Source organism: Serinus canaria, chromosome 6, assembly GCF_022539315.1.
Source record: "Serinus canaria isolate serCan28SL12 chromosome 6, serCan2020, whole genome shotgun sequence".
NCBI lineage: Eukaryota > Metazoa > Chordata > Aves > Passeriformes > Fringillidae > Serinus > Serinus canaria.
The window spans coordinates 2320874-2343536 of record NC_066320.1 but is presented as its reverse complement, the minus strand read 5'-3'; the positions used below and the strand labels follow the sequence as shown (position 1 = coordinate 2343536).

General features: G+C 52.6%; 1 protein-coding gene across 1 annotated transcript; it reads left to right on the top strand.

The window, feature by feature from the left end:
- Nucleotides 1–418: 418 nt before the first annotated feature.
- Nucleotides 419–9855, top strand: SLC29A3 (solute carrier family 29 member 3). Its single transcript, XM_009098863.4, has 6 exons — nt 419–478; nt 1418–1678; nt 4442–4524; nt 5180–5406; nt 6280–6442; nt 7318–9855. The coding sequence occupies exons 2-6, from the start codon at nt 1430–1432 to the stop codon at nt 7985–7987; spliced, it is 1392 nt and encodes a 463-aa protein (XP_009097111.2). The 5' UTR covers nt 419–478; nt 1418–1429; the 3' UTR covers nt 7988–9855.
- Nucleotides 9856–22663: the final 12808 nt, after the last annotated feature.

The window sequence follows — 22663 nt, the reverse complement described above, 5'->3', positions numbered from 1 at the left end:
GAGGAAGAAGCTGACACTGCCCAGACAGAATCCTGTGTTTGAATGGAATTGATGCATCATGGATGAGGTGTGTGAATATACAACAGGCTGTTGCTTTAAGGGTTAATCCTCTGTTAATGTGGGGCCTTTTTCGGGCTTATTTTGCCCAGAAAAGGTACCCGGACTGTCCATAACTCTTTGTTTATATTGTCTCATATTGTCCTAAATCCCAATTATCCAAATTATAAATACCCTAATTATATTACTATTTTTATATCCATTTTATTACTGGTATTAGGGACGGAGGGGCGTGGCCAAGGGGGCGTGGCCAGCCCGTGCCTCCCGCCTTTTTCCTGCGGGGCGTGGTCAATCCCGAAGGGGGCGTGGCGTTGCCGTGGGTGGGCGTGGCCTTTCCTTCAAAGGCGGGGCGGGGCGGGGCCAGAGCCCTGAGGCGGCGGCGGTGGCGGCCGGGCCGGGCGGAACCCCCGGGAGTGTTGGGGTGAGCGGGGCCGGGCTGGAGCGGGGACGCGTGGGTAGAGCGGGAGGTTGCGGGGAAGGAGGGATGGAGCGGCGGAGCGGCGCTCCCCTCTGCAGGAATTCCCCGTTTGTTCGCAAAATCCGCCGATTCCGGCATTTCCGCCTCCCTCGCGCTCTGCCCGGCCCGGCGTGGGCTCTGAGGCGCCCGGGTGGGTGCCGGTGCCCCGGGCAGGCTCCTGCGGCTTTTTCAGGTGGTTTTCGTGCGCCTGGTGATGATGCCGTGTGTCTCTGTGAGTCATTTGTCACAGCCGGCTGACGTCGCGCTGGGCTGGAGCCGCCAAGCCCGGCCGGTGCTGGAGTAGTTTACAAGTGGTTTCCGAAAGCCCGGCGCTGTTACTACGAGTTTGCGCCTTGTTCTGCAGAGCCCGGCGGCGCTGCGGTTTGGCAGCTGCTGTCGGGTGTTTTTTGGAGCGTGGCATGAGCTAAGCGAGTTTTCTTACTCCTGAAAGTCCAAGGGGACGGGTTAATTGTTAATTATTAATTATAGGCGGAAATACGGCTGGGTTCTGCTGAGTCTCGGTCCCTTTCTCCATGCCTTCCCATCCCTGGCTCGCTCAAATGTTTGGTTGCTGAGGCCCTGGCACAGGAGCTGTGGCTGCCCCTGGATCCCTGGGAGTGCCCAAGGTTGAGTTGGACAGGGTTTGGAGCAGCCTGGGATAGTGGAAGGTGTCCCTGCCCATGGACAGGGGGGTTGGAATGACTCCTTAAGTGTCCCATGACCTTTGAGCCACCCGGGCTAGTGGCCCTGCCCATGGCAGGGGGGCTGCAGTGAGACGGGCTTGGAAGTCCCTTCCAGCCCAAACCACTCCGTGCTTCCACGATTTGCTGGGGCCAGAGGGGGCTGGAGGCACAGCTTGTGAGCAGCCCTGGTGTGACACGGTGTCCTCGTTGTTTTTCCCAGCGGGCCAGCACGATGCTCCCGGCAGCCGGCAGCTCTCCCGCGGACCAGGAGTCCCTCCTGGAGGATGCCATGGGGAGCGGGTACACCCTGCAGAAGCCCAGGGACCGCTGGCACGGCGCCTACCTGATATTTTTCCTCCTGGGCATCGGGTCCCTCCTGCCCTGGAATTTCTTCATCACGGCCAAACACTACTGGAGGTACAAGCTGCAGAACTGCTCGGATGAGCCCGGCCCGGCGGGGCAGGCGGCCTCAGACCTGAGGGTGAGTGCTACTTTGGAGGCAGAAAAAATAACCTGTTCTCCTTCCTAATGTGCTCATTTTCCCCCTCCACTTCCCCAGAAGGTAGGTGAACGTCCTCTAGGGTCTGCTACAAACCAGAAGGGAAAGTTTATTTGGTGTTTATTTACAAATAGCTGCGGGGAAGATGCTTCAAATCATTTTATGGTCTGCCTTTTACCTGTGTTGGACTGCTAAGTGTTAGGGTGAATCTAAAAAAAAAAATAGGGCTTAACCTTTCACAGGGCAATTTCTACAGTGCAAGATGTCTTTGTGTCCTTCATGATGTGGCAGGTGTGCCATGAGTATCTCCTTGCAGTGATCAGCATCTGGCTTTGGCATATGGAGCAAGGAGCTTGTCATGGGCTGATGGATGAGGCAGCCTTGGGGTGGCAGGTTAATGGCCTCTTTCTGTCCCCAGAAATGCTGCTTTCTCTTGCTCCTTCTGCCACAGCAGCATGATTTCCCTGTGCCTCCCTGACTAAGCTGTGGGTTTGTTTCTTTGTGGAAAAAGTGTTGGAGCAATGAGGCAGCGTCACATCCTCCTCTCGTGGCAGAGCTTGTTCAGGTGGTTTGGGCACTTTTTGTTTTTATATAAACACAGGGCCACGTGTGATGCCCGTGCTTCACCTCCAATTTCTCACTCCCATACACCCACAGCTCTTTTAATTTTCATAGTTGTTAGGTGTCAGCTGCTTTTTAGATGGGGAGGAAGGGAAGTGCTTATACCAGGATGCTACAGCTGTGCTGCTGTAAAGCAAGAAACTGAATTAAATTGAGGTGCCCAAGCTCCTGCACTGCCTGAAGACCAAAATTATCTGTGTCTGTGCCTGTGAGGGCCCTCAGAGAGGGGTGAAAGGTGCTTTGTCACCACATGGCACGGTGTTCTCTCCTATTCCCTGCATCCCACATGTTCCTCACTGCCTCTACATCATGCTGATCCTCTTGAGAAAAGCTGGGTTTGAGTGAAGTGTGTTAAAGTAGGTGTTTGCTTGCACAGCTGTGCTCCTGGCTGGATCAGCCATTTCTTTGCTGAAAAGGTGTTTCTGCTCTTCCTGTGTGTCTGTGGAGTGATGCCTTTTCCTCTCTCCAGGGAAAAGCTGTTCTGTGGCAGTCGAGTGTGATCAGCATCAAACCAGTCAGCCCAGTTTGTGCCCTGCTGCTGCAGCAGGAGGGGTTACCTGGGCACAGAGCTGGGCTTGGGAAGGATGCACCTCTGACTGACAGCCACCTCCTGGCTCCAGCCTTTCCACTGCTCCTGATTTCATGCCCTGTGCTCAGTACCACTCCAGCACCTTTCACAGACCTGGATTCCTTTTCCAGCCTGGCAGGAGCAGAATAGAAACTCCTTTGCAAAAGCATCTTGTGTTGGGTTTGCCAACCACAATGCTTTGTTCTGGTTTGGGGCTTTCTAAGGCATCCTGGCAGTGTGTTTGAAGTTAATGCACTGTTAAACACTTCTATGGTGACACTGTTCCCCATCAGACCTGGATGTGGGAAGAGGATGTCACATTTGCTTTGGGGTTTATCTTAAGGGCTCAGCAGAAAGGGAGAAGAACCAGGGATGTCCTGCTGTGCCAAAAATGAAAGCATATCTCTGAAGGGTGGGAAAACCCAAGGAGGGGAGAAGAGTTGCCATTGGAGATGGATTAAAACCTAGCAAGCAGGAGAGAGGAGTATGGAACCTGATCCTTTCCACTAGTCCCAGGCATGGATTAAATTTGCCACCCACCATTCTGCTGCTGCATTAAAAATGTGGTGCAGGGGCTCTTAAGTACTTGCCCAATTCTCTCCTCACTGCTGGTGTGAGCCCATTTGCTGGGAATGAATGAATATTTCCCTGGGATGTACTTTGAGTACACTTCTGCTTGGTGCAAAGCATTAGAAAGTCATCTTTCCTCCCCAGAAGCAGAAGCAAATTAACTTTTTAAGCAAGTTTACTGACTATCCCCAGGATGGTTTGGAGGTTTGTTTTAACTAGGTGGGTAAATAAGCTGCAGTTTTAGCAGCCAGCTTTGTGTTTTGCTTTGTCTTTTCTCCTGATTCATCATGTGGCCACAGAGCTTTGAGCCTCCTGCTTGGCTGAGCTGATGCCATAAGCACAGACATTTAAGTCTCTGCCTATCTGGACCCTCTAGGAGTGATTATTAGATTTCCTGTTGCTTCCAGTGAAGCTCCTGATAGGGAAGAGGAGATGAATGTGCTTGTAAACTGATTAAAAATGATGCAGAGCTGTAAAAAATAATGAACTGTGCAGAGAAAACCTGCCAAGTGCCTTCTCCTGGCTGGATGTGATGAGACCCCATCTCTGTAGCTGGATAAGTGCAGAAAATGAGAACCTGTTGTGATAGGGGTGGACATGTAGGTCATCCTCCTCTTTGTGTGCATCATTCTACCTGCTGGCTGAGATTGCTGCAGCAAAAAAATGGGATTAAGCCCCTTGCGGGGAAGGGAGAGGGAGCAGCCACACTTTGGTGGTGCACAGCACCACAGCAGCTATTTCTTTCACTGTTTATTTTTTTCCTTCTGTATTTATGTCCCTGATTTCCTGAAACAGCCCAGGACTATGGGAGGGCAAATCCCAGAATTCCCATTGCCCTGAGCAATTTTCAACGTGGACTACAACACAGCAAGGTGGACACCTACACCATAACTCCCTGTTGTGTCATATTCAAGACCTGAAATTCATGTGTTGTTCCCCCCTACAATGTTTTTTACTTTGAGTTTTTTTATTTTTTCCCCTGGCAGGACTATTTTGAGAGTTACATCTCCATTGCTTCCGCCATACCCTCAGTGCTGTGCCTGATTGGAAACTTCCTGCTTGTCAACAAGTAAGTGTTGCTCTGATCCCAAGTGCCCGAGCCACATTTCTCCCTGCCTTTGCTCCTGTCTTCCTTCTAGCTTCCCAGCTCAGGGGTGGGGGAGACCATGGGAATTTTGGCTGCCTCTCTGTGCAGCCAAAATTCCCCTCCTTGCCCCTGCCTGAGTTGCAGCTGGCTGAGGTGAAGTAGGAGAAGCACCTTGCTGCACACCTGCCTGCAGTTGGCTTGAGTAAATAAATTCCTAATTAATTCTTTGGTTAATTGCTTGGAAACAGTCTTCCCTTTTAAAAATGCCTTTATTGTCATCAGGGTACTAGTTGACAAAAGCTAGGCTCATCCAGCACCTTGGCCTGGCCTTATCAGCCCTTGAACTGGGCTAAGAAATGGACCAGCTGCACCTTGTTGCAAGCTTGGCTTAAATCTCAAACAGCCTCCTGCTTTCATTTGTACCCTTCCTTCTGCCACATCAAACTGCTGCATGCTTGCAGGCATGGTTTGCATGGCTAATCTCCAGATTTCAGCTCCCTGCCTCACTGCTTCCTCATCTCCTCCCACCTCTCTTTATTTTCCTTACCCTTTCTGCCAGCACAGGAGTTGCCCTCCCATGTCAAACCTTCATGCTGTGGTTTGAAGCACAGCAGTGACTTCTTCCCCTTGTGCCCAGGGTCGCCGCCAGTGTGCGGATCCTGTCGTCCCTCTTTGTCATGCTGGCTGTGTTCCTGGTGATCACAGTGCTGGTGAAGGTGGACACCTCCACCTGGACCACGCCTTTCTTCACCCTCACTGTGGGCTGCGTGGCCGTGGTCAGCAGTGCCTCCACCGTCTTCTCCAGCAGCATCTTCGGCCTCAGCAGCTGCTTCCCCATGAGGAACCTGCAGGCTCTGCTCTCAGGTTGGCTGATCCCACTGGGATCGTGCTCTTGGACTTTCCCTGCTCGGCTCTGTGGTTTTCTCTCTGGGGGTTTTGTCATGTGGGCTTTGTTTTAGAAGCTTAACTTTGCCCTAATGATAAAGGGAAGTTGCTGAAGGAGAAACTTGCTCGGTCACATGAGCTTTGGTTTCTGTAAACAGCCATAAACTGACCCTGGAGTGTTGCTGGGTGCAGGGAGAAAGGAGGGAAGGAGGTGACATCCCCCTGCCCTGCCATTTCCAGCAGTGGGATCTGCAGCTTTGCCTTGTCTGCTCCTTTCTGATCAGCATTTCCATGAGTGATGAGGGGCAGCTTGGGAGCTGTGAGTGATGAGCTCCCTGGAGCATTGATAACATTATAAATGTGCTGTGGAATGCTTGACAAACCAAGAGGAGAAAGGGGGGGGGTGGAAATCAGGATGGTGAAAATTTTCCTGGGGCCAAGACAGGAGTGTTTTTAATGAGTTTATCTCCGAGAAGGAAAGCACCACATCTCTGAGATGGCATTCCTGCCGCTGGTGCCTCAAATCCCCATCTGGGGGAGTGCAGAAGGGAGGTTGATTATGTTGTGCTGGTGGAAAGCTAAGTTTAGGCTTTGTGAAAGGTTTGGACTTTTTCTGAAGGACTGGGGGACCTGCAAGCCCTGACCCTGTGTGCTGTGTTGGAAGGGGGTGCAGGATGGCACTGGGCTGTGGTGCAGCCCCACAAGGACCTGAGCTGTGGAGATGGAGAGGAGGTTGTGCAGCTGGGTGTGGGGCAGTGTTCCCTGGGGACCCGTGCATGTCAGAAGAGGAGTTTCTGGGTTGCCCCTCTTGTTGTGTGTTCCTCACTGTGCCCATTCTGTTGCCCCATTCAGGCCAGGCCATGGGTGGCACCATCAGCGCTGTGGCCTCTGTGATAGACCTGGCAGCGGCGGCTGACGTCACCGACAGTGCCCTGGCCTATTTCCTCACCGCCGACATCTTCATCGTGCTCTGCATCGTGGTGTACCTGCTCCTGCCCAGGCTGGAGTACTCCAGGTGTGTGCCAGCCTGCCAGGGGCATCCCTCAGAGGGCTTGCAATGGGATTGCTGGGGGATCCATGGGACACTCGCCCTGCTGGTCCCTTCCCTGTCGCTGCCGCCAGCTGTGCTTCCCCTTTCACCAAAACCACAGGCTGAAACTGAGTTTCAGCCTAGTGCTGAGTTTCTGCCAAGCTTTCCCAGGGTCCCCAGTGCTGGCTCTCCCAAAATGTGTGGAGTCAGCAGAGAGCCCTAACCCGGAGGCAGCCAGCCAGGAGTGTCCCCATATCCTGTCTGCCCCTTGGATGTGTGTGACCCATTGGTGTGGTTGGTGCCCCCAGGGCCCCCAAGGGCCTGCATGCAGTAGGATCCCCTCTGTGAACACTGAGGGTGCAGAGAGATGGGGAGAGGGGATGGTGGGTGTGCAAGAGTCACCTCTCTGTACAAGGTGGGAGCTGCAGGTGTGGTGAGTGTGGTGTTTGTGAGGTTCCCTGGGATGAGGTGAGAGATGAGCAATCTGACTCCATGTTCTCAGAAGGCTGATTTATTATTTTATGTACTTTTATTATATTAAAGAATACTATGCTAAAACCATACTAAAGAGAGAGAAAAGATACAGACAGAAGGAGAAACTTATGACTGACTCCTGGGAGTCCAACACAGCTGATGGTGATTGGTCATTAAGTAAAAACAATTCTCATGTTTGGATAAACAATCTCCAGACCACATTCCAGAGTAGCAAACACAGGAGAAGAAATCCTGGCGAAGGGATTTTTCAGATAATATGACAGTGACAGTGGAGTTGCTGGGTCCCGCAGGCATATTTGTGTCTCCAACTTCTCTCCAAACCTCAGATGCATTCCCCCCATGCTTCTCTCTGTCTCTTTCTCCAGGTATTACCTGAGCAGCCAGAAGGAGAGCCCATCTCTGGTCGCTGTGCCCCCTGACAGCTCCATGGAGGACGAGGCAGAGCCAGGAGGCACTGTGAGCTCCTCCTTCCTCACAAGAAGTGCTGGCATCCCCCCACTCCGCCCCATCCTGCAGAAGACTGCCCTCCTCGGCTTCTGCCTCTTCTATGTCTTCTTCATCTCCATCATCATCTTCCCTTCCCTCTCCTCCAACATCGAGTCTGTCAGCAAAGCCTCAGGAAGCCCGTGGAGCACCAAGTACTTCACACCACTCACCTGTTTCCTCCTGTACAACTTTGCTGACTGGTGTGGGAGGCAGGTCACTGCCTGGATCCAGCTGCCAGGCCCCAAGAGCAAACTGCTGCCTGCCCTTGTCCTCCTCAGAACCATCTTCCTCCCTCTCTTCATCTTCAGCAACTACCAGCCCCGGGCTCACATCCGGACCGTGGTGTTCAACAGGGACATCTACCCCGTGGTGTTCACAGCCCTGCTGGGGCTCAGCAACGGCTACCTGGGCACGCTGGTCATGGTCTATGGCCCCAAAATCGTGCCCAAAGAGCTGGCTGAGGCAGCAGGGGTGGTGATGTCCTTTTACCTCGGGCTGGGGCTGGCTCTGGGCTCTGCCTGTGCTGTTTTTGTGGTGCACCTCGTGTAGAGGGGGCAGCTGCAGGAGGAGGATGGCCTCGGTTTGTTTTAGGGTTTGGGGTTTTTTCCCAAAAAAGGTAGCCTGTGGTTTTGAGGCAGCCTGCCTGCCTGTCTGGGCAGGGGGGTAGCTGCATCCAGGGGAGATGCAGTGAGAAATTCTCCCTTCTGGGAAGGGGCATCTCCTGTGCTTGGGAAGGTTCTGGCAGATGTTGCTCCCCAGTTTAATGGAGCAGGGACCAAAACAGCCTCAACCTCCCCAGGGAGCTCAGGGAAGCACCAGGGACACAGGGACACCATCCCTTACCTGTGTGCCAGTGGTTTTAAACTGAACCCAGGGCTTTTGGGGGCACCTTGGGTTTTGCTGCTGCACTGTTCAGCCTTTCAGGAGTTGGGTGGTCTTAGGGAGGGTTCACCCCTCACTGAGCTGTGATAGTGGTGTTGAACTAAAAGGGATTTGAGCCCTGGAGCACCTTCTCACAACTTAGGGAATGAGTAGCAGCTGCCCCAGGGATTGGGGCACAGTTTTGCACAGATTTCATACAATCATTGCACAAAAAAAAAAAATATATATATATAAGGGAAAATTCTCCACTTGGAATTTTGCTTGCTTTAATTTTTCCATGTAAAATTGAACTGAGGGATCATCTAGCTCCTAGCATGGTGCCACTAGTGGTGGGGACTATTCCCTGACCAAGCTGAGAGGAGCATTTTTCCTGCTGTGGCTGTGGTGTGACCCCCAAGGAAAGTGAAATGCTGAGTGAGCCTAACCTGAGGTTTTTAGGGTGCCTTCAGTCTCTGTTCAGAGATCTCTGTGAAAGCCAGGGAGAGGTATGAGAGAGGCCCTGGTGTGAGGTTCACAGCAGAAATCTGGTTAATTCATATAGACAGGCACCATATGGTCTCCAGATGTTTTCAGAGGGGTGAGCTACTGTGACACCCAAAAATATGGCCCACCCAAAGACAACTGGCTTTTAAAGTCATTTAAACTCCCATATGCCAGCACAGCCTGGACTAAATCCGATTATTGTATTTATTTTCTCAAATTGGCTGGATTTATGCTCTAGAAGAGATGAAGTGATCAGCAAGGGTATAAAGGCAGAGCTTGGCAGTGCAGTGATGCCTCAGAGATGCTGTCTGTGGAAATGGATTCCTTTAAAGCTGGGTTAGGAGCAGATGCTCCATTCCTGGATGCTCTCTCAGCACCTCCTGCTTGCCCACGGAGTGGTGGAGCTGCTGGATGTGGGAGAGCAGCAGGATCCATGCTGGTTACTGCCCCAGGGTGCCACGTGGGTGTGCTGGACACTGGGTTTTTACATCAGTCCTTCCCTAAAGCAGTGTTTAGTTTGGGCCCCTTGGCAATGCACACACACCCACAGTTGGGCTCGATGGCTGATTTTTATTTCAACCTGAAATCCACACAAGTGGAAAACATGTGGGGTGTGCAGTAGTGAGGAGCAGCTTTGTGGAATGTGTGGGCTCTTAATCCTGTCCCTTTGGTGGGTTTGGAGCCCTTTGGCCTCCAGGGACTGCCTTGACCCAGGTGAAGGCCCACCCTCGGGCTGAGGTCAGAGTGCTGGGAGCCCCTCTGGGGGGTCAGTGCTCCCATCCCCTCCCTGGTGCTGGAATAATGCAGCAGTTGGTCAAAAAGCCCAACCTGGTGCTGGCAACCAAAAATTCCTTATGTAGCCTTCAGTGGGCCTGTCTTCAACCTGTGCATTCCTCCCTGCCCCCAATCCAAGGAATGATGAGATTTGGCTTGGTTTTTTACTGCTTTGCATCTCTGCTCCTCCTCTCCTTGTTACAGACCAAATTCCTCTGGAGGAAGAGCTTAATTATCTGGTACTGTTGCTAATAAAGAGAATTCCTGATCCTGTGCAACTGCTGGTGGCTGGAATGATTTCTCTTGGAGGTGCACTGATGCATGCAGTTTCAGCTTGCATTTTTTTCCTTCTGGCCATCCCCCTCTCCCAGCCTGGATTGTAAACTCAGAGAAATCCCTGGCAAGGGCTGGGTGAAGGAGCCCTGAGATCACAGCTTGGACAAGTTTTCCAGTGGTGTGGAGAGCATTCCTGTGGCAGAGGGGAGTGAGCAAAAAGGGGATTTATGCTTTGGCTTTGGTGGCATGCAGCTGAGGAAGGTTAACCAATGAGGAGAGAAATCAATGCAGATGCAAATTGGGCAAGAACCAGGTCTGGGCATGAAGCAGGGAATGCTGGTGAGAATGCCATGAGGAAGGGGTGGATGCTGCCAGGCCTCTGAGCTATGAGCTGTGGGTGATCCCCTGCAAAAGGGGAGGGATAATTTACAGGGAATTGCAGAGAACAGCAGGGAAGTGATCACAGTGCCTGGGAGAAGCCACATCTGCTGCTCAGCGTGGGCCGTGCCAAGGAGCTCAAGGTAAGGAAATGTGGGATGAGGCTGCTGGATCTGGGATAAAATAAAAGTGCAGCTGCATCTTGTGCCTGGGTGGGTTGAGTTGGTGTCCCTGCCCATGGCAGCAGGGGTTTGGAGCTAGGAGATCATCACATTCCAACCCCAACTTCTTCCATGATCCTGGGAAAAATGCACCCTTGACAACAAAAGCAGCCATGGAGCCCAGTTCCAAGGCTTGGAATGATGCTCTAGCCAGGAGGAACACTGCAGGGATCCAGATCTGTGGTGGTGTTTGAGGGTCTCCAGGATGAGGTGGGAAATGAGAATCTTGACTCCGTGTTTCAGCAGGCTGATTTATTATTTTTTGATATATATTAAAAGAAAATGATAAAACTATACTAAAGAATAGAAGAAAGGATTTCATCAGAAGGCTAGAAAATAATGAATTATAAAAACCTGTGACTGACCAGAGATTCTGACGCAGCTGGACTGGGATTGGTCTTGAAGTAAAAACAATCCCCATGGAACCAAAGATGCACCTTGGCAAACCATCTCCAGACCACATTCCACAGCCACCAGATAATTATTGTTTACATTTCTTTTCTGAGGCTTCTTAGGAGAAAAATCCTAGTGAAAGGATTTTCATAAAATATCACAGTGACACAAAAACTGCCTTCCAGTTCTCCAGGAGCTTTAGGAGAGGCAGGTGCTTCCCAGAGCTGAGTTCCAGAGAGAGAACCTGGCTGTGGGCAGGGCTGGAGCTGAGCTGTGTCCATGTGTCTCCTTCACCTGCCTAAAAATGCACTCCCAGATTTTGTTTCTGTGATCACCACCATCCCCTCAGCTATAGGACACAAAATAAAATGACATGGATACTGGAAGTTTTAAGGTAAAAAAGAAGGGAAGTTTCATTTTTGATTTCAACATTTATAGATTTTCAAAAATGACAGTAGGTTGGAGGATAACAGTGCTACTTCTCCAACAACACCAGACAAACCAATAGTTCATCAAATTTTTCTTCTTCCAAAACAAAGAATGTAAAACAGTAATTATTTACAGAAAAGTGCTGAAGAAAATTTATTAAAAGAAGGTAAACACCAGATAAGTTTTTTTAAAGTTATCAAAGCAACACTCAGCCAGTAGGGCTGTTTTTCCATCTCCCAGCCCAGGAGGGCAGGTGTTGATCTGCCTGGCATGGGAAGGACTTTGTGCTTTCCACAGGGAAACAGCTCCCTCTCCTCTGAGGGTGTGAAATGAGCCATGCAGGCTCTGCAGAATGGCCGAGGGGCAGCCCAGGGTGTGAAACTGAGCCCACAACTCCCTGGCGCTGTGACCCAGGGTTTGGAGAGCCTAATCCTGGCAGCCCAGCACAGAGGGGATGCTGTGCCTGCCCCACACTGCCTTTTCCAGCAGCCTTTGGAGCTCAATCCAACTGGCCAAGGGGGAAAGGGAGCTGGGAGCTGGCAAAGCAGCACAGCAAAGGCAGCGGGGTGCAAGGGAGAGGAGGAAGGGATGAAAGGGCACAAAGGGGAGGAGATGCATCTGCTGCAGCTTCTGCTCAAAGGAGACCAACTGAGCCTGTGCCTGACCTGGTTTTGTCCCCTGTCAGCTCTGGGCTGCCAGCTCCCCCTCCCTGCTGCAGGGCTGGACCAGGCTAAGTGTTGGTGTTGGGGGCTTTGAAGCAAACAAATGTGCTGGAGGAGGAAAGGGAATTTTTGTTATGCAGCCATATATTTTTTATTATGTGAGCTATGCTCACATCAGTTGCAAGAGGCTTTCTCCAAAGCCTTGCCTGGGCTTCCCTCCCTCAGTGGAGGGTAGGAATGCTGTCCCTGTCCATCTGTGGCACCAGCCTTTGCAGTGCTGGCACCCCTGGGAGGTGGAAGCCCCTCTGAAACCACCTCAGCAGCACCTTGGTGGTGGCCAAAGAGCAGCAGGAAGACGATGGTGCTCCATCTTCAAGGCCCCTTCCAACCCAAACCATTCTGGGATTCCCTGAAACACAAGTGGCCACAGGGGGCTTGGGGCTGAGCTGATCCTGCCCCTCCATGGGTGCCCCAGAGGAAAAACACAAACCCTGGCTTTGAAACCTTGCCAGCCAGCTGCAGGCTTGCCCGGCTGCTGTTCTCCTTTTCCGTGTTTTATGGAGTAATTTGTACTATATTTACACAGCAGAGATAAACAGTTTTTAAAATGGAAGCAAAGAAAAACGCTGCTGGATGAATTGTTACAAAAAAGCCCTGTTTGCCATTCCATCAGGGGGAAAAAAAGGCATAAAAATCACCATCCTAGGGACATGCTGTTCATCAGATCTGGGTATTTTTTCCCTTGATTTGTGTGCCTAATGTGAGCAGAAGAAGTCGCAGATGCATGCTGAATTCTGCAGGGAACATATGCATGCATTTAAATCATTTACAGCATTTACTGGTGCAATTGTAAAGCACATTATTTTTCTGCATTTGTAATTAGGCTCCAAACAGATGGTGAAGGACTGTAGCTCCTGATTAGACAGCCTTGTGCTCTGTTGGACGGCGCTGCGAGAACAAACCGAGATGAGAAACTTTTCCTCCTCATTTATCACGCCAGGGCAGGGGAGTGCAGGAGCTGGGGCTGCCTGGGTGTGAATTCCTGGAGCATTCCTGGGCAGAGCTCTGCCAGCCATCCCTCTGCCATCCTGCTGATGGATGGGGCACCCAGACCCCTTTTCCAGCTCCTCTTCCATCCTGGATTTTGTGACCCCGCCTGGGGTGGCATGGAGCTGCTGTGACAAATGCCTCGGGAATGAGGCAGGAGCTGGGAGCTGAGAAGGGTTTTTAAAGCAGGAGTGGCTCTGTGGCTCTGTCAGAGGAGTGATCCTGCCTGCCTGGCCTGGGGGAGAGCTTTCCTCCTCTCCTGGGGGCAACCTTGAGCCTTCAACAGAACCAGGGACTCTGCACTGGTTCCTCCTGATGCTTCAGGGTTTAGCTTTTATCTTTTTATTTTATGTAAATAGTGTTTATATTTTTCGGGTTCTGTGCTGCTTCAGTGGGTGGGTCTGGGCTTCACATCAGGGGATGGTGAGCTCTGCACAGAGCAGGGAGACAAAACAATTCCTGCTCCAGCTGGGGACCAAGGACAAATGATCCAAATCTCAGCCCAGGAGTACAAACCCCGTGGGCTGGAGAGAGAAAAACAAGGATGGGACTGGATGGGCTAAAGCTGGGATGGGACAATGAACTCAAAGATGCAAATGGAGCAGAACTGATCAAAGTGACAGACCCAGTGACTGGGTGTGCATTTTGTGCCCATTTTGGTTCATCTTGGGTTCATCTTGGGACCATTTTGGCTCACCTTGGGTGCAGCCCTGGCTGGGCTCTTGTGCTGCCCAAGGTGGATCCATGGAGGAGATCCTTTGAATAAATCCCTCCTTTATTCTTTAGCTCTGTCTGGCCTCTGTCCTAGCTCACCCTTCTCAAGGCATCACCAGCACTCATCCCCCTTCATCGTCCTCCAGCAGTCCAGGAGTCCCCCTTGCTCTTGTCACCCCTGGCCCCCACTCACACAGGGGACAATTTATCTGGTGTTATTTGCCCTTCTTCCTGAAACTTCTTATTTTCCTGGCTTGCCTCCTGAAATCACAAAGGTCAAAGTGGGGTAAATGGAAACCACCTGATCAAAATGGGTTAAAGGAGAGGAAGAGCAGAGCAAGGCAGAAGAGGAGCATGGTGTCAGTGTGAGACACTGGGTGAGCAGCACAGGAGCCCCCCAGGATTCCCTTGTCCAAAGTTCCTTTGTGTCCCCTGTGCTGGTCCCCCCCAGGCTGTGGAGAGGGGTAGTCACCTTCCCTTGTGTTTTTATCTTGTATTTCACTGAGTTAGCAGCCAGGTTAAACACAGGTTTAAGGGCAGGGCTGGCCTGCAGGGAGCTCATCTTCCACCTGGCACAGCCCCCTCGGTTCCCTGACCCCAAACAGGGACCCAGCAGCTCGGAGGGCACTGCAGGGAAGGAAAAACACCAATCACTTGGTTTTTAAAATTTCAATAGTAATAGAATGGTTATAACAATAGCAGTATAATTAGAGTAATAATAATTTGGACAATTGGGATTAGGACAATATGAGACAATAAAAACAAAGAGTTACAGACAGTCCAGGTACCTTTTCTGGGCAAAACAAGCCAGAAAAGGCCCCACGTTAACAGAGGATTAACCCTTAAAAGCCACAGCCTGTTGGATATTCACACACCTCATCCATGGTGCATCAATTCCATTCAAACCCAGGATTCTGTCTGGACAGGGTCAGCTTCTTCCTCTGAATCCTGACAGTGTCCTCAGGGCTGAGTGAGGTGGGAAGAAGTTCATTTCTTCTGATAATGGAGCAATAAATTCTCTTTCTCTGAAAGATTTGGGTGTCCTGTGGCTGCTGTCTCAGTGTGAGTCCTTTCTTAAAAAAACTATCTTACAGAGCACAGTTTCTATTTTACCATTATGTTATAACCTAAAACTATATTTAACACACTACTGAAGAAAATGAATACAGCATCACTTTCTAACACAACACATATAATATTCTGAATATTTGCCAAAAGCCAATCAGAAAATCGGCATTTTTCACAGTGGCCCAGCTGAGGGTATGGTGGCAGGGGACAGGGGACACGGGCAAGGCTGTGCTGTGGATTCTCTGTGCCTGTAGATGGCACCTTTTCCTCTGCTGAGGAAGAAAGAATCAACCTAAAGAGGGGAGGGAAAATCCCAAGCAGAGCTCGGAGCTAGGAGGGGAAAGGTGCTTCGCTCCAGGTGTGTGGCACGAAGTGACTCAGGGCGGTCCCACAGGTGTCCCCTCGCTGTGGCTGTGGATCCTGATCACTGGATCATCACTGAACCCTCTCCAAGTGTAGAGGAAATCACAATGGCTGAGTGAAAAGTTCTTCCAGCTGCACAGGGAGCTGCTCCAAAGGGTTTTTTTTTTACCCTCATTAACCCATTGTGGCCCTAACAAGCCCAGCCTGGGGCTGCAGGGTGCTCTCAGTGCCCCTAAGAGGGGACAGGCCCTTCTGGCCCCACAGAGGGACAATTCTGCAAGCAGGCTGCTTGGGACTCTCCAGCCAGGTCCTGCAAGGCTTTTTGGGGCTCACCAGAATCACCTTGATCCTTCTTGCCATGTGCTATCACCACAGGAATGCTTGGCCCAGGGGTAACTCAACTGGACCCAGGTGTGAGCAGCAGCTGGAAGATCCCCGAGGAATCCCCCCAGAATTAGGTGTGGGCTGAAAAGGTGAGCCCAACCCCTCCTGCTGTCTTCATAAAATCACCTTACAGAGATGTAATTTGAAACCTAAAGAAGAAAAAAAACAAAACAAACCACCAGAACAAACCCAGCTGCTCTTCCTGTTCTTTTCCTCTTCTGAGAGAGAATCCCAGCAATCCCTTCACTTTTGCTCAGCTTTCTCACCAGCCTCCATCACTCAGAAATTCCTAAAAAAAACACCCCAGCATGATACTAATATTGGCCCTAAAATCCTGTGTGAAATGGACCTGGAAATTAATTTCACACCGGAGAAGCCAGCTCAGTGTCAGCCACAGCACAGGTGGTGGGAAAGAAACCTCCAAGATGGCTCTAGAAATTAATTCTGTGACTTGGATTGAGAGGCTGGCAGGTGGGGAGCTGCCACCATCCCAACCCACACTGCACCTGGAAAGCTGTGGGAGGGGGAGGATGCCACCATTCCCCTGGGGCTTGTGGTCTGGGGGGACAAAATCACCCCAAAAAGTGGGAGCAGGGGGCGTGGACTGTTTTTTCCTGAGCATAAAACCAGCCCTGCCCTTTTACACAGGTCTTATTTAATGAAAAAAGAAAAGAAAACAAGGATGGTCGTTTGGGAAAGCACTTCCAGGGACCCTTGTGGAGGACTCCTGAGTGAAGAAATGACTGATGGCACAACATTTCATGGGCTGGCTGTCCATGCAGACCCTGGAGGCCATGGCAGAATGTGCTCCATGGCAAGCAGAGCTAGTTCAGTGCCTTAGCAGGGCAGGATTTTGCACATATCCGTGTTTCACCTGCTTTCCATGTGATATTTCATCTGTTTAGAGCCAAATGGTGATCCCAGCTCTCACAGGCAGAGGAGTGAGCCACCGTGGGGAGAGCTGGATGAGGGAATGTTCCGTGCCTGGGTGGGAAATGAGAGGGGGAGAAGCCCTGCAGTACAATTTCAAGGTTGAGTGAGTGGTGCCAGGAGGCTGTGAAAGGCTCTGCTGAGCTGCTCTGTGCTCACAGGCAGGATGGAGAAGGGAGGTCACGGGATCTGCCTCCAAAAAAATCAGGTTTCTCTGTGATGAGTGAGTGGAGAAAGGCTGGGATGGCAGGGAGGTTATCCCAGTCCTGCAGCTCCCTGCTTTGGGCTTGGTGTTAATTGTGATCCCAGGAGCATCTCCCTGCACACAAAGCATCACTTTCTTCTGCTGCCCTTTTTCCCCCAGCTCTGAGCCTGTGGAAAGGCACATCTCCCAGGGGCTGGCTCTCAGGGCACCATGGATTTCTCCAGCCAGGAGCTGGGGAACGCCAGCTCAGTGAGCTGCTTTGAGATCCAGCCTGCACACAGCTATTGCTGTCCCTGCCTGATTTAAACCAACCCTGACAGAGAGGTGCAGAGCACGAGGTGCTGAATTCCTGTGTGTTTTGTGAGCCTAGGCACTGAAATCCCCCCAGCCCTCCCTCTCCCCCTCAATGGGAAAGCCTGCAGCCTGAACTCCATCAGGAATGGGGCTGGGAGCCCAGGCCAGGATGAACTCAGCCTTGTTAGTGCTGGCTTATGTAAAACACCCTCAAACCAGTCAGGATGTGAGCAGAAATCCATGGTGTGAAGCCAAGGCACGGGGACCTGGCAGAGGAGAGCTGTGCCCCTGTAGAAATACAAATCCTGACCTGAATTTATCAGGAGAGGCTTTAAGTGAGACATCACCTGTGCAAAGCCACAGCAGCTGCAGCACCCAGGCCTGAGACACACCTGCACCTGTGGTTCTGCTTTGGTTCCTCCCCTTTTTTTTGGCATTTTTTCCCCTCCTTAACTCCCTGACTTGGCGGGGTGAGCACGGTGTGAGGATGAAGAGGGCAAGGAAGGGATGAAGAGCCCAAGAGACAGAAACCCCCCAGAGCAGGTGGCTCAGAGCCCCAGCCAGGTAACACCTGCCCCCTTTGCACTCCTGGTGACCCCAAGGTCAGTGCCAGCCACCCGGGCCAGTTCCTGAAGGACCCTGACCCAGCCCAGGTGTGATGGGAAGGAATTACCTGCCAGCACCTCAATTAGCTGCAGAGAGCTCTCTGCATTCAGCTCTTTGCCAGGAACAGTGAGGTTTAGCCCCAAAGCAGCTGCAGGTGTGCCAGGGCTGGCTCTGGGCTGCAGCTGGGCCAGCTTTGGTGGGGGAATGCCCTCAGCTTGGGGGGGCAGAGCTGTGCCCAGTTCCAGCCAGTGCTAATGGCATCATTAGGAGAAGCTGCTCAAGAGAGATAAAGGTTTAATTACCCCCTCCTGCTGCTGCAGGGGGTGTGTGCCTGTTTGTTCTTCAGGTGGTGACTGGAGGGGAAGGGTCCTTGCAGCCCCCTGGTCCTGTGGAAGGTATCCCAGGCCACGGCAGGGGGTGGAATGAGGTGATTTCTGATGTCCCATCCAACCCAAACCATGCTGGGATTCTGTGACTCCCAGGCAAGGCTCCAGGGTGAGCTTTAACTGCATAATTTGTGCTTGTTTAGCGTTTTAATCCGAGCTGGCCGTGATGGGGTGGTAAAGCTCCCACGGACCCAAAGCCCTGCCCCTTCCTGGGATGCAGGAACGAGGAGTCACCCCCTGGGTGAGAGGGTCGGTGTCACTGCAGGTGGCTTTTGCGGCTTTGTCACTTCCAAGGCGGCACGAAATGGGGTGAAACAGCGGCATTTGGCCATTTTCCCTAAAGCTGCTCGTGGGGAGGTCTTGGATTGGGGGCAGGAATGTCCTGCCGGGCTTGGGGGGACACGGGAGGGTTTGGTGGCAGCGCAGCAGGTACAGCCCCGTGTCCAGCAGGCACCGGGGGAGCAACTGGGCAGGAACCTCCATCCATCCCTCCATCCATCCATCCATCCTCCATCCATCCGTCCGTCCGTCCATCCCTCCTTGCTGCTCTCCTGGCAGCCGTGCCCGGATCGCTTTCCCCCCGCTCATCTATGATTTATTTCCGCGCTCCGAGCCCTGCCAGCTGCTCCCGCGCACAGGTCAGAGAAACAACATTACCAACAACAAAAAAAAAAAAAACCTTAAAAAAAGGGAATTTAGCGCACCGAGGCGGAGTTAAACTTTCCGTACGCAGCGCCCGCTCGGGCTGAAGTTGGGTTTAAGCGGACGGGGGCAGCCCGGGATTTGGGGGCGAGCCGGGGGTTTTGGGGGGCTGAGAGCCCCCAGGGAGGGGTCGGCAGGTGGTGGGAGGAGAAGCCGGCGCTGAAATCCAGGTGCTGAAATCCAGGTACCGAAATCCCGGTACCTGGGCGAGGGGCGCTGCGCCGCCCGCGTCAGCGGCTCCCTCCCTCCCCTTCCTCCTCCTCCTCCTCCTCCTCCTCCTCCTCCTCCTCCTCCCGCGGCTCACGCAGGGCGCAGGGGGGGCATGGGGGGTCGCCGCTGACACCGGGCTCCGAGACATCCACCGCAGGTAATGCCCCGCAGCTTCTCCTCGCTCCTTGCGATTTATTCACCCGGGCGGGATGGGGGATGCGGGCATCGCCCCCTGCCCTTCCCTTCCCGGGGGCTGCTTGCCGGGGGTCCCCCTTCCCAAACCTTCCCGGTTTGCTTTCAGCCAAAACCATCTTTTCCTGGGGTCCAGCCCTGCTCCTGTCGCTGTTGTTTCGGGCGGGGGGACTCGCTCAGCGCGGTGGTTTCCTCGGCAGGAGAAGGGGAGCCCAACCTTTGTCGCTTTTTTTCCCCAAAAACACAGCTGTGAATGAGCGGGGCTACCCGCTGTCCTGCCCACATCCCCGGCTCTGATCTGGAGTTCGGGCTGCTGGGAAGCTCCAAAGTTTCTGGGATGAGCAGGGTTGGAACTTTGTCCCGGCCGTGGGGGCTGAGCCGCAGTGCCAGCGGTGGGATTTTTAAATCCCCTCCCAACGCTACGGGAGCGGCAGGCAAAGCCTTTCCCAACGCCAAACTTGCCCTGAGCCTTTTGAGAAAACACTTAATTTTATTTTTTCCCCCCCTCTGATTCCTTACTTGCTGCGACCCTCAAAACCTGCAGTCCTTTTCTTTCAATTTCACCTCTCCTTTCCCCAAATCGCCTCTCCCACCCGTCAGCTGGAGGAGAGGGATGCTAGAACGGGACGTTCCCTATGAGATGTGCGTTTTCTTTGTTGTTGGGTTAGGTTTTTTCCCTTCTTTTTTCCCTTCCTTTTTCCCTTTTTTCCCTTGGCAGGAGGGGTGGCAGCGCTGGCTGCTCGCCCCGAGCCCGGCTCCTTCCCGGGATCTCCCCGGAGCATCCTGCGGGAGCCTCCGTGCCTGTGGGATAGAGCTGCTGCACTGAGAAGTTTTAGTTTTTTTTTTGGTGTTGTTTTTTTTTTGGGGGGGGGGGAACCGAGGAAAAGGAATTCCCATGGGATTTGTGCAAATCCAGCTGGTTGTTTCGGCAGAGTGAGTTTTACCTTTGTGTCTCTTTCCCTCCTGTCCTGGGGAAGGAGGGGAGGAGAAAATCGCCGAGCAGTTCCATTTTCCTTCACCCCCCCGGTTCCCTTCCTCCCTCCCTCCCTGCCCAGCACAAAGCTGTCTTGTTTCTGGAGGAGTCATGATAAATACAATGTTTAAAGAGCAAGTTGTAAGGCGTTATCTTCGTGGGAAACTGTAAAAATTGATGTTGTCCCTTCTTTTCGTTTTATTTTTTTAAAAATTATTATTTATTTCTACTTTTTTTTTTCGGTGATAAGTGGGAGCAACAATGTTTGGAAGAGGTGGGAGCTGTGGAGCTTGGCTGGCTGAGCCTGGGGAGGGCCCCCCAGCCCCTGTCCCTTCTCTCAGGAGCATCCCCTGGATGCAGCACCAGAACCATTCCAGCTGCAATCGTCTCCAGAGGGATCCCAGGGCATGGCAGCTCCTCTGTGCAAGGAAAAAGGGCAATCCTGCCATCCTGCCCTGAGCAGCTGGGGGTGAAAGGACCCCTCCTACAAAGGATCCTCCTGGGGAAGTTTCTTAGGTGCTCTGTGCAGATGGTCTGGAGCGCAGATTATTTTGGAATTTAAGAAGCTTTAGGATATGGGATTGGCTTGGTGAGGGGGGCTGGCCTGTGGCCTCTTGTTAAGGTGTAAAATATCCCAGCTGCTCACAGCCAGGCTGATGGAGCTGCAGCATGAACAGCTCCATGTGCAACCTCAAACTTCCCTGGTTTTCCCCCCACTACACTCTCCTGCTCCCTCCAGTAAGGCTTCGAACAATGTTGCAGGAAAAATAGGGTTATTTTGGGGTTTTTGTGGCCCAGGACCTACAAAATTCCTGCCTTTGTGCTGCTGTTGTTATCTGACTCCATTTCAGGGTGTAGATGGTGGATCTGAAACGGGGAAAAACTGGGAATTCCAATGGTTAGGACCCAAATCTTGCAGATGCCCTGGGTCTTGCCAGGGGTTTGGTGAAGACCAGGGGCTGGGGTAGCATTTATCCACGGGCTTGATGTTTCACTGTGGGCAGGAAACATCTGCTCATGGCTCCTGGTGAGGCTTGGTCCGTGCAGGTGAGGATTAGAGGGGATATTGGGAATTAGGAGCTGTCAAGCCCTGGATCCCTGGCAGTGCCCGAGGCCAGGCTGGATGGGATTGGAGCCCCCTGGGACAGTGGGAGGTGTCCCTGCCATGGCTGCATGGTCACAAAGTCCCTTCAGAGCAGACACTCCTGGCACACAGTGACACTTCTGCTGCATCCATTTGGAACCTTGTCCTGGGGCCAGGGACCTGGCTTGGGATGGGAGCTGTGGGAGGGCTGGGCTGTCCCTAGGGAGCCTCTGGCAGAGCCTGGATGGCTCTGCCCTGGTCTGTGTTTGATAAAACCCTGGAGGAGAGAGAGAGACCCTGCTTGGAAGGCATTGGGGGCAAATTCCTGATGGAAATGAGGATGTGCCAGAGCCTGAGCGTGCTGCACCTTTGGAAAGGGCACAGAGGAGAGGGACTGGACAGCTTCAAGGGCCCTCAGGCACAGCTGGGGTCTCAGGAGGGCTCTCATGGACAAGCCTGTCCTTGGTGATGAGCTGTCATTAATCCCAATATCTTCCCTGATCCAATAACTCCATCCCTGCTGTACTTCCTTGTCTCCCCATTCCATCCCTGCTCTCAGGGGCTGCTCCTCAGGACTGAGGGGGTTCCTCCTGAGTACCCCCACCCTCCTTCCCCTGGGCTGCCTGTGTTTTTTCCCAGCTCCCACAGTGCTGCTCCCTCTCTCAGCTGGAGCAGCCAGAGGGACTTGGAGAGGTCTGGAGCAGCCAAGTGCCCCTTGCTGGAAGTTGAGTGAGCTTTGTGTGGAAGCAGCAAGGACTGCTTGATTTGGATGAGGCAAGAAATGGCCTGAGAGCCTTTGCAGCTCTGTTTCATCAGTGTGAAGCTCTTTTTGGTGGATTTTCCCACAGTTGTTGTATTTTTTTCGCCCTTTTTCTGAAGCATCCCTTTCCCCCCCCAGCTCTGTTTTTAAGCTCTGAAATTCCAGTTCCCACAGGCCTGAACAAAATGGCCCTGCTGCATTTTTTTAGTGTTGCAAACTGCCAGCCTGGAGCTTAGGGGGCAGCTGGAGGCAGGGAGATGGGATAAAATCCCAGGTGCTCCCACAGCCAGGCTCTGAGCTTGGAGCAGTGTCTGCTGAGCATTCACCAAGGGCTTCAAGAACTCACCCATCTCCTTTGGCAGGGCTTTAAAATGCAGCTTGGTGACTGGTTGGGAGGAGCTGGTGGTGCTGAATCCTTTATTGCTGTTTTGGGGGGACACCCTGGGGCAAAGCCTCCCTCTGCTGCAGAAAGGAAATCCTTGCCTTGAAAGCTGGATGTGGCAAGGAGGGAGGTGCTGAGGCAGTCCCTTCCAGCACACACATTTTTTCCCCCTCTTTAATCCCACCTCACACACATCTTGTCCTCTCCTTTCCCTTGAAACCCCCCCTGAACCAAGCAGATGTGTGCCCAGATGTGGAGCCCCCAGGATGGTTGGGCAGGGGCTGGGTGGCAGCAGCCCAGCCACACTCAGGGATGCTCTGAGGGAGCCTGGGGATGTTGGACACTTCTCCTGCACCCTTGGGTGGCAGTGCTTGGAATTCCAGCCAGGCTGCTGCCCCCTTCCAGTCAGGGCATGAGAAGAAAGTGT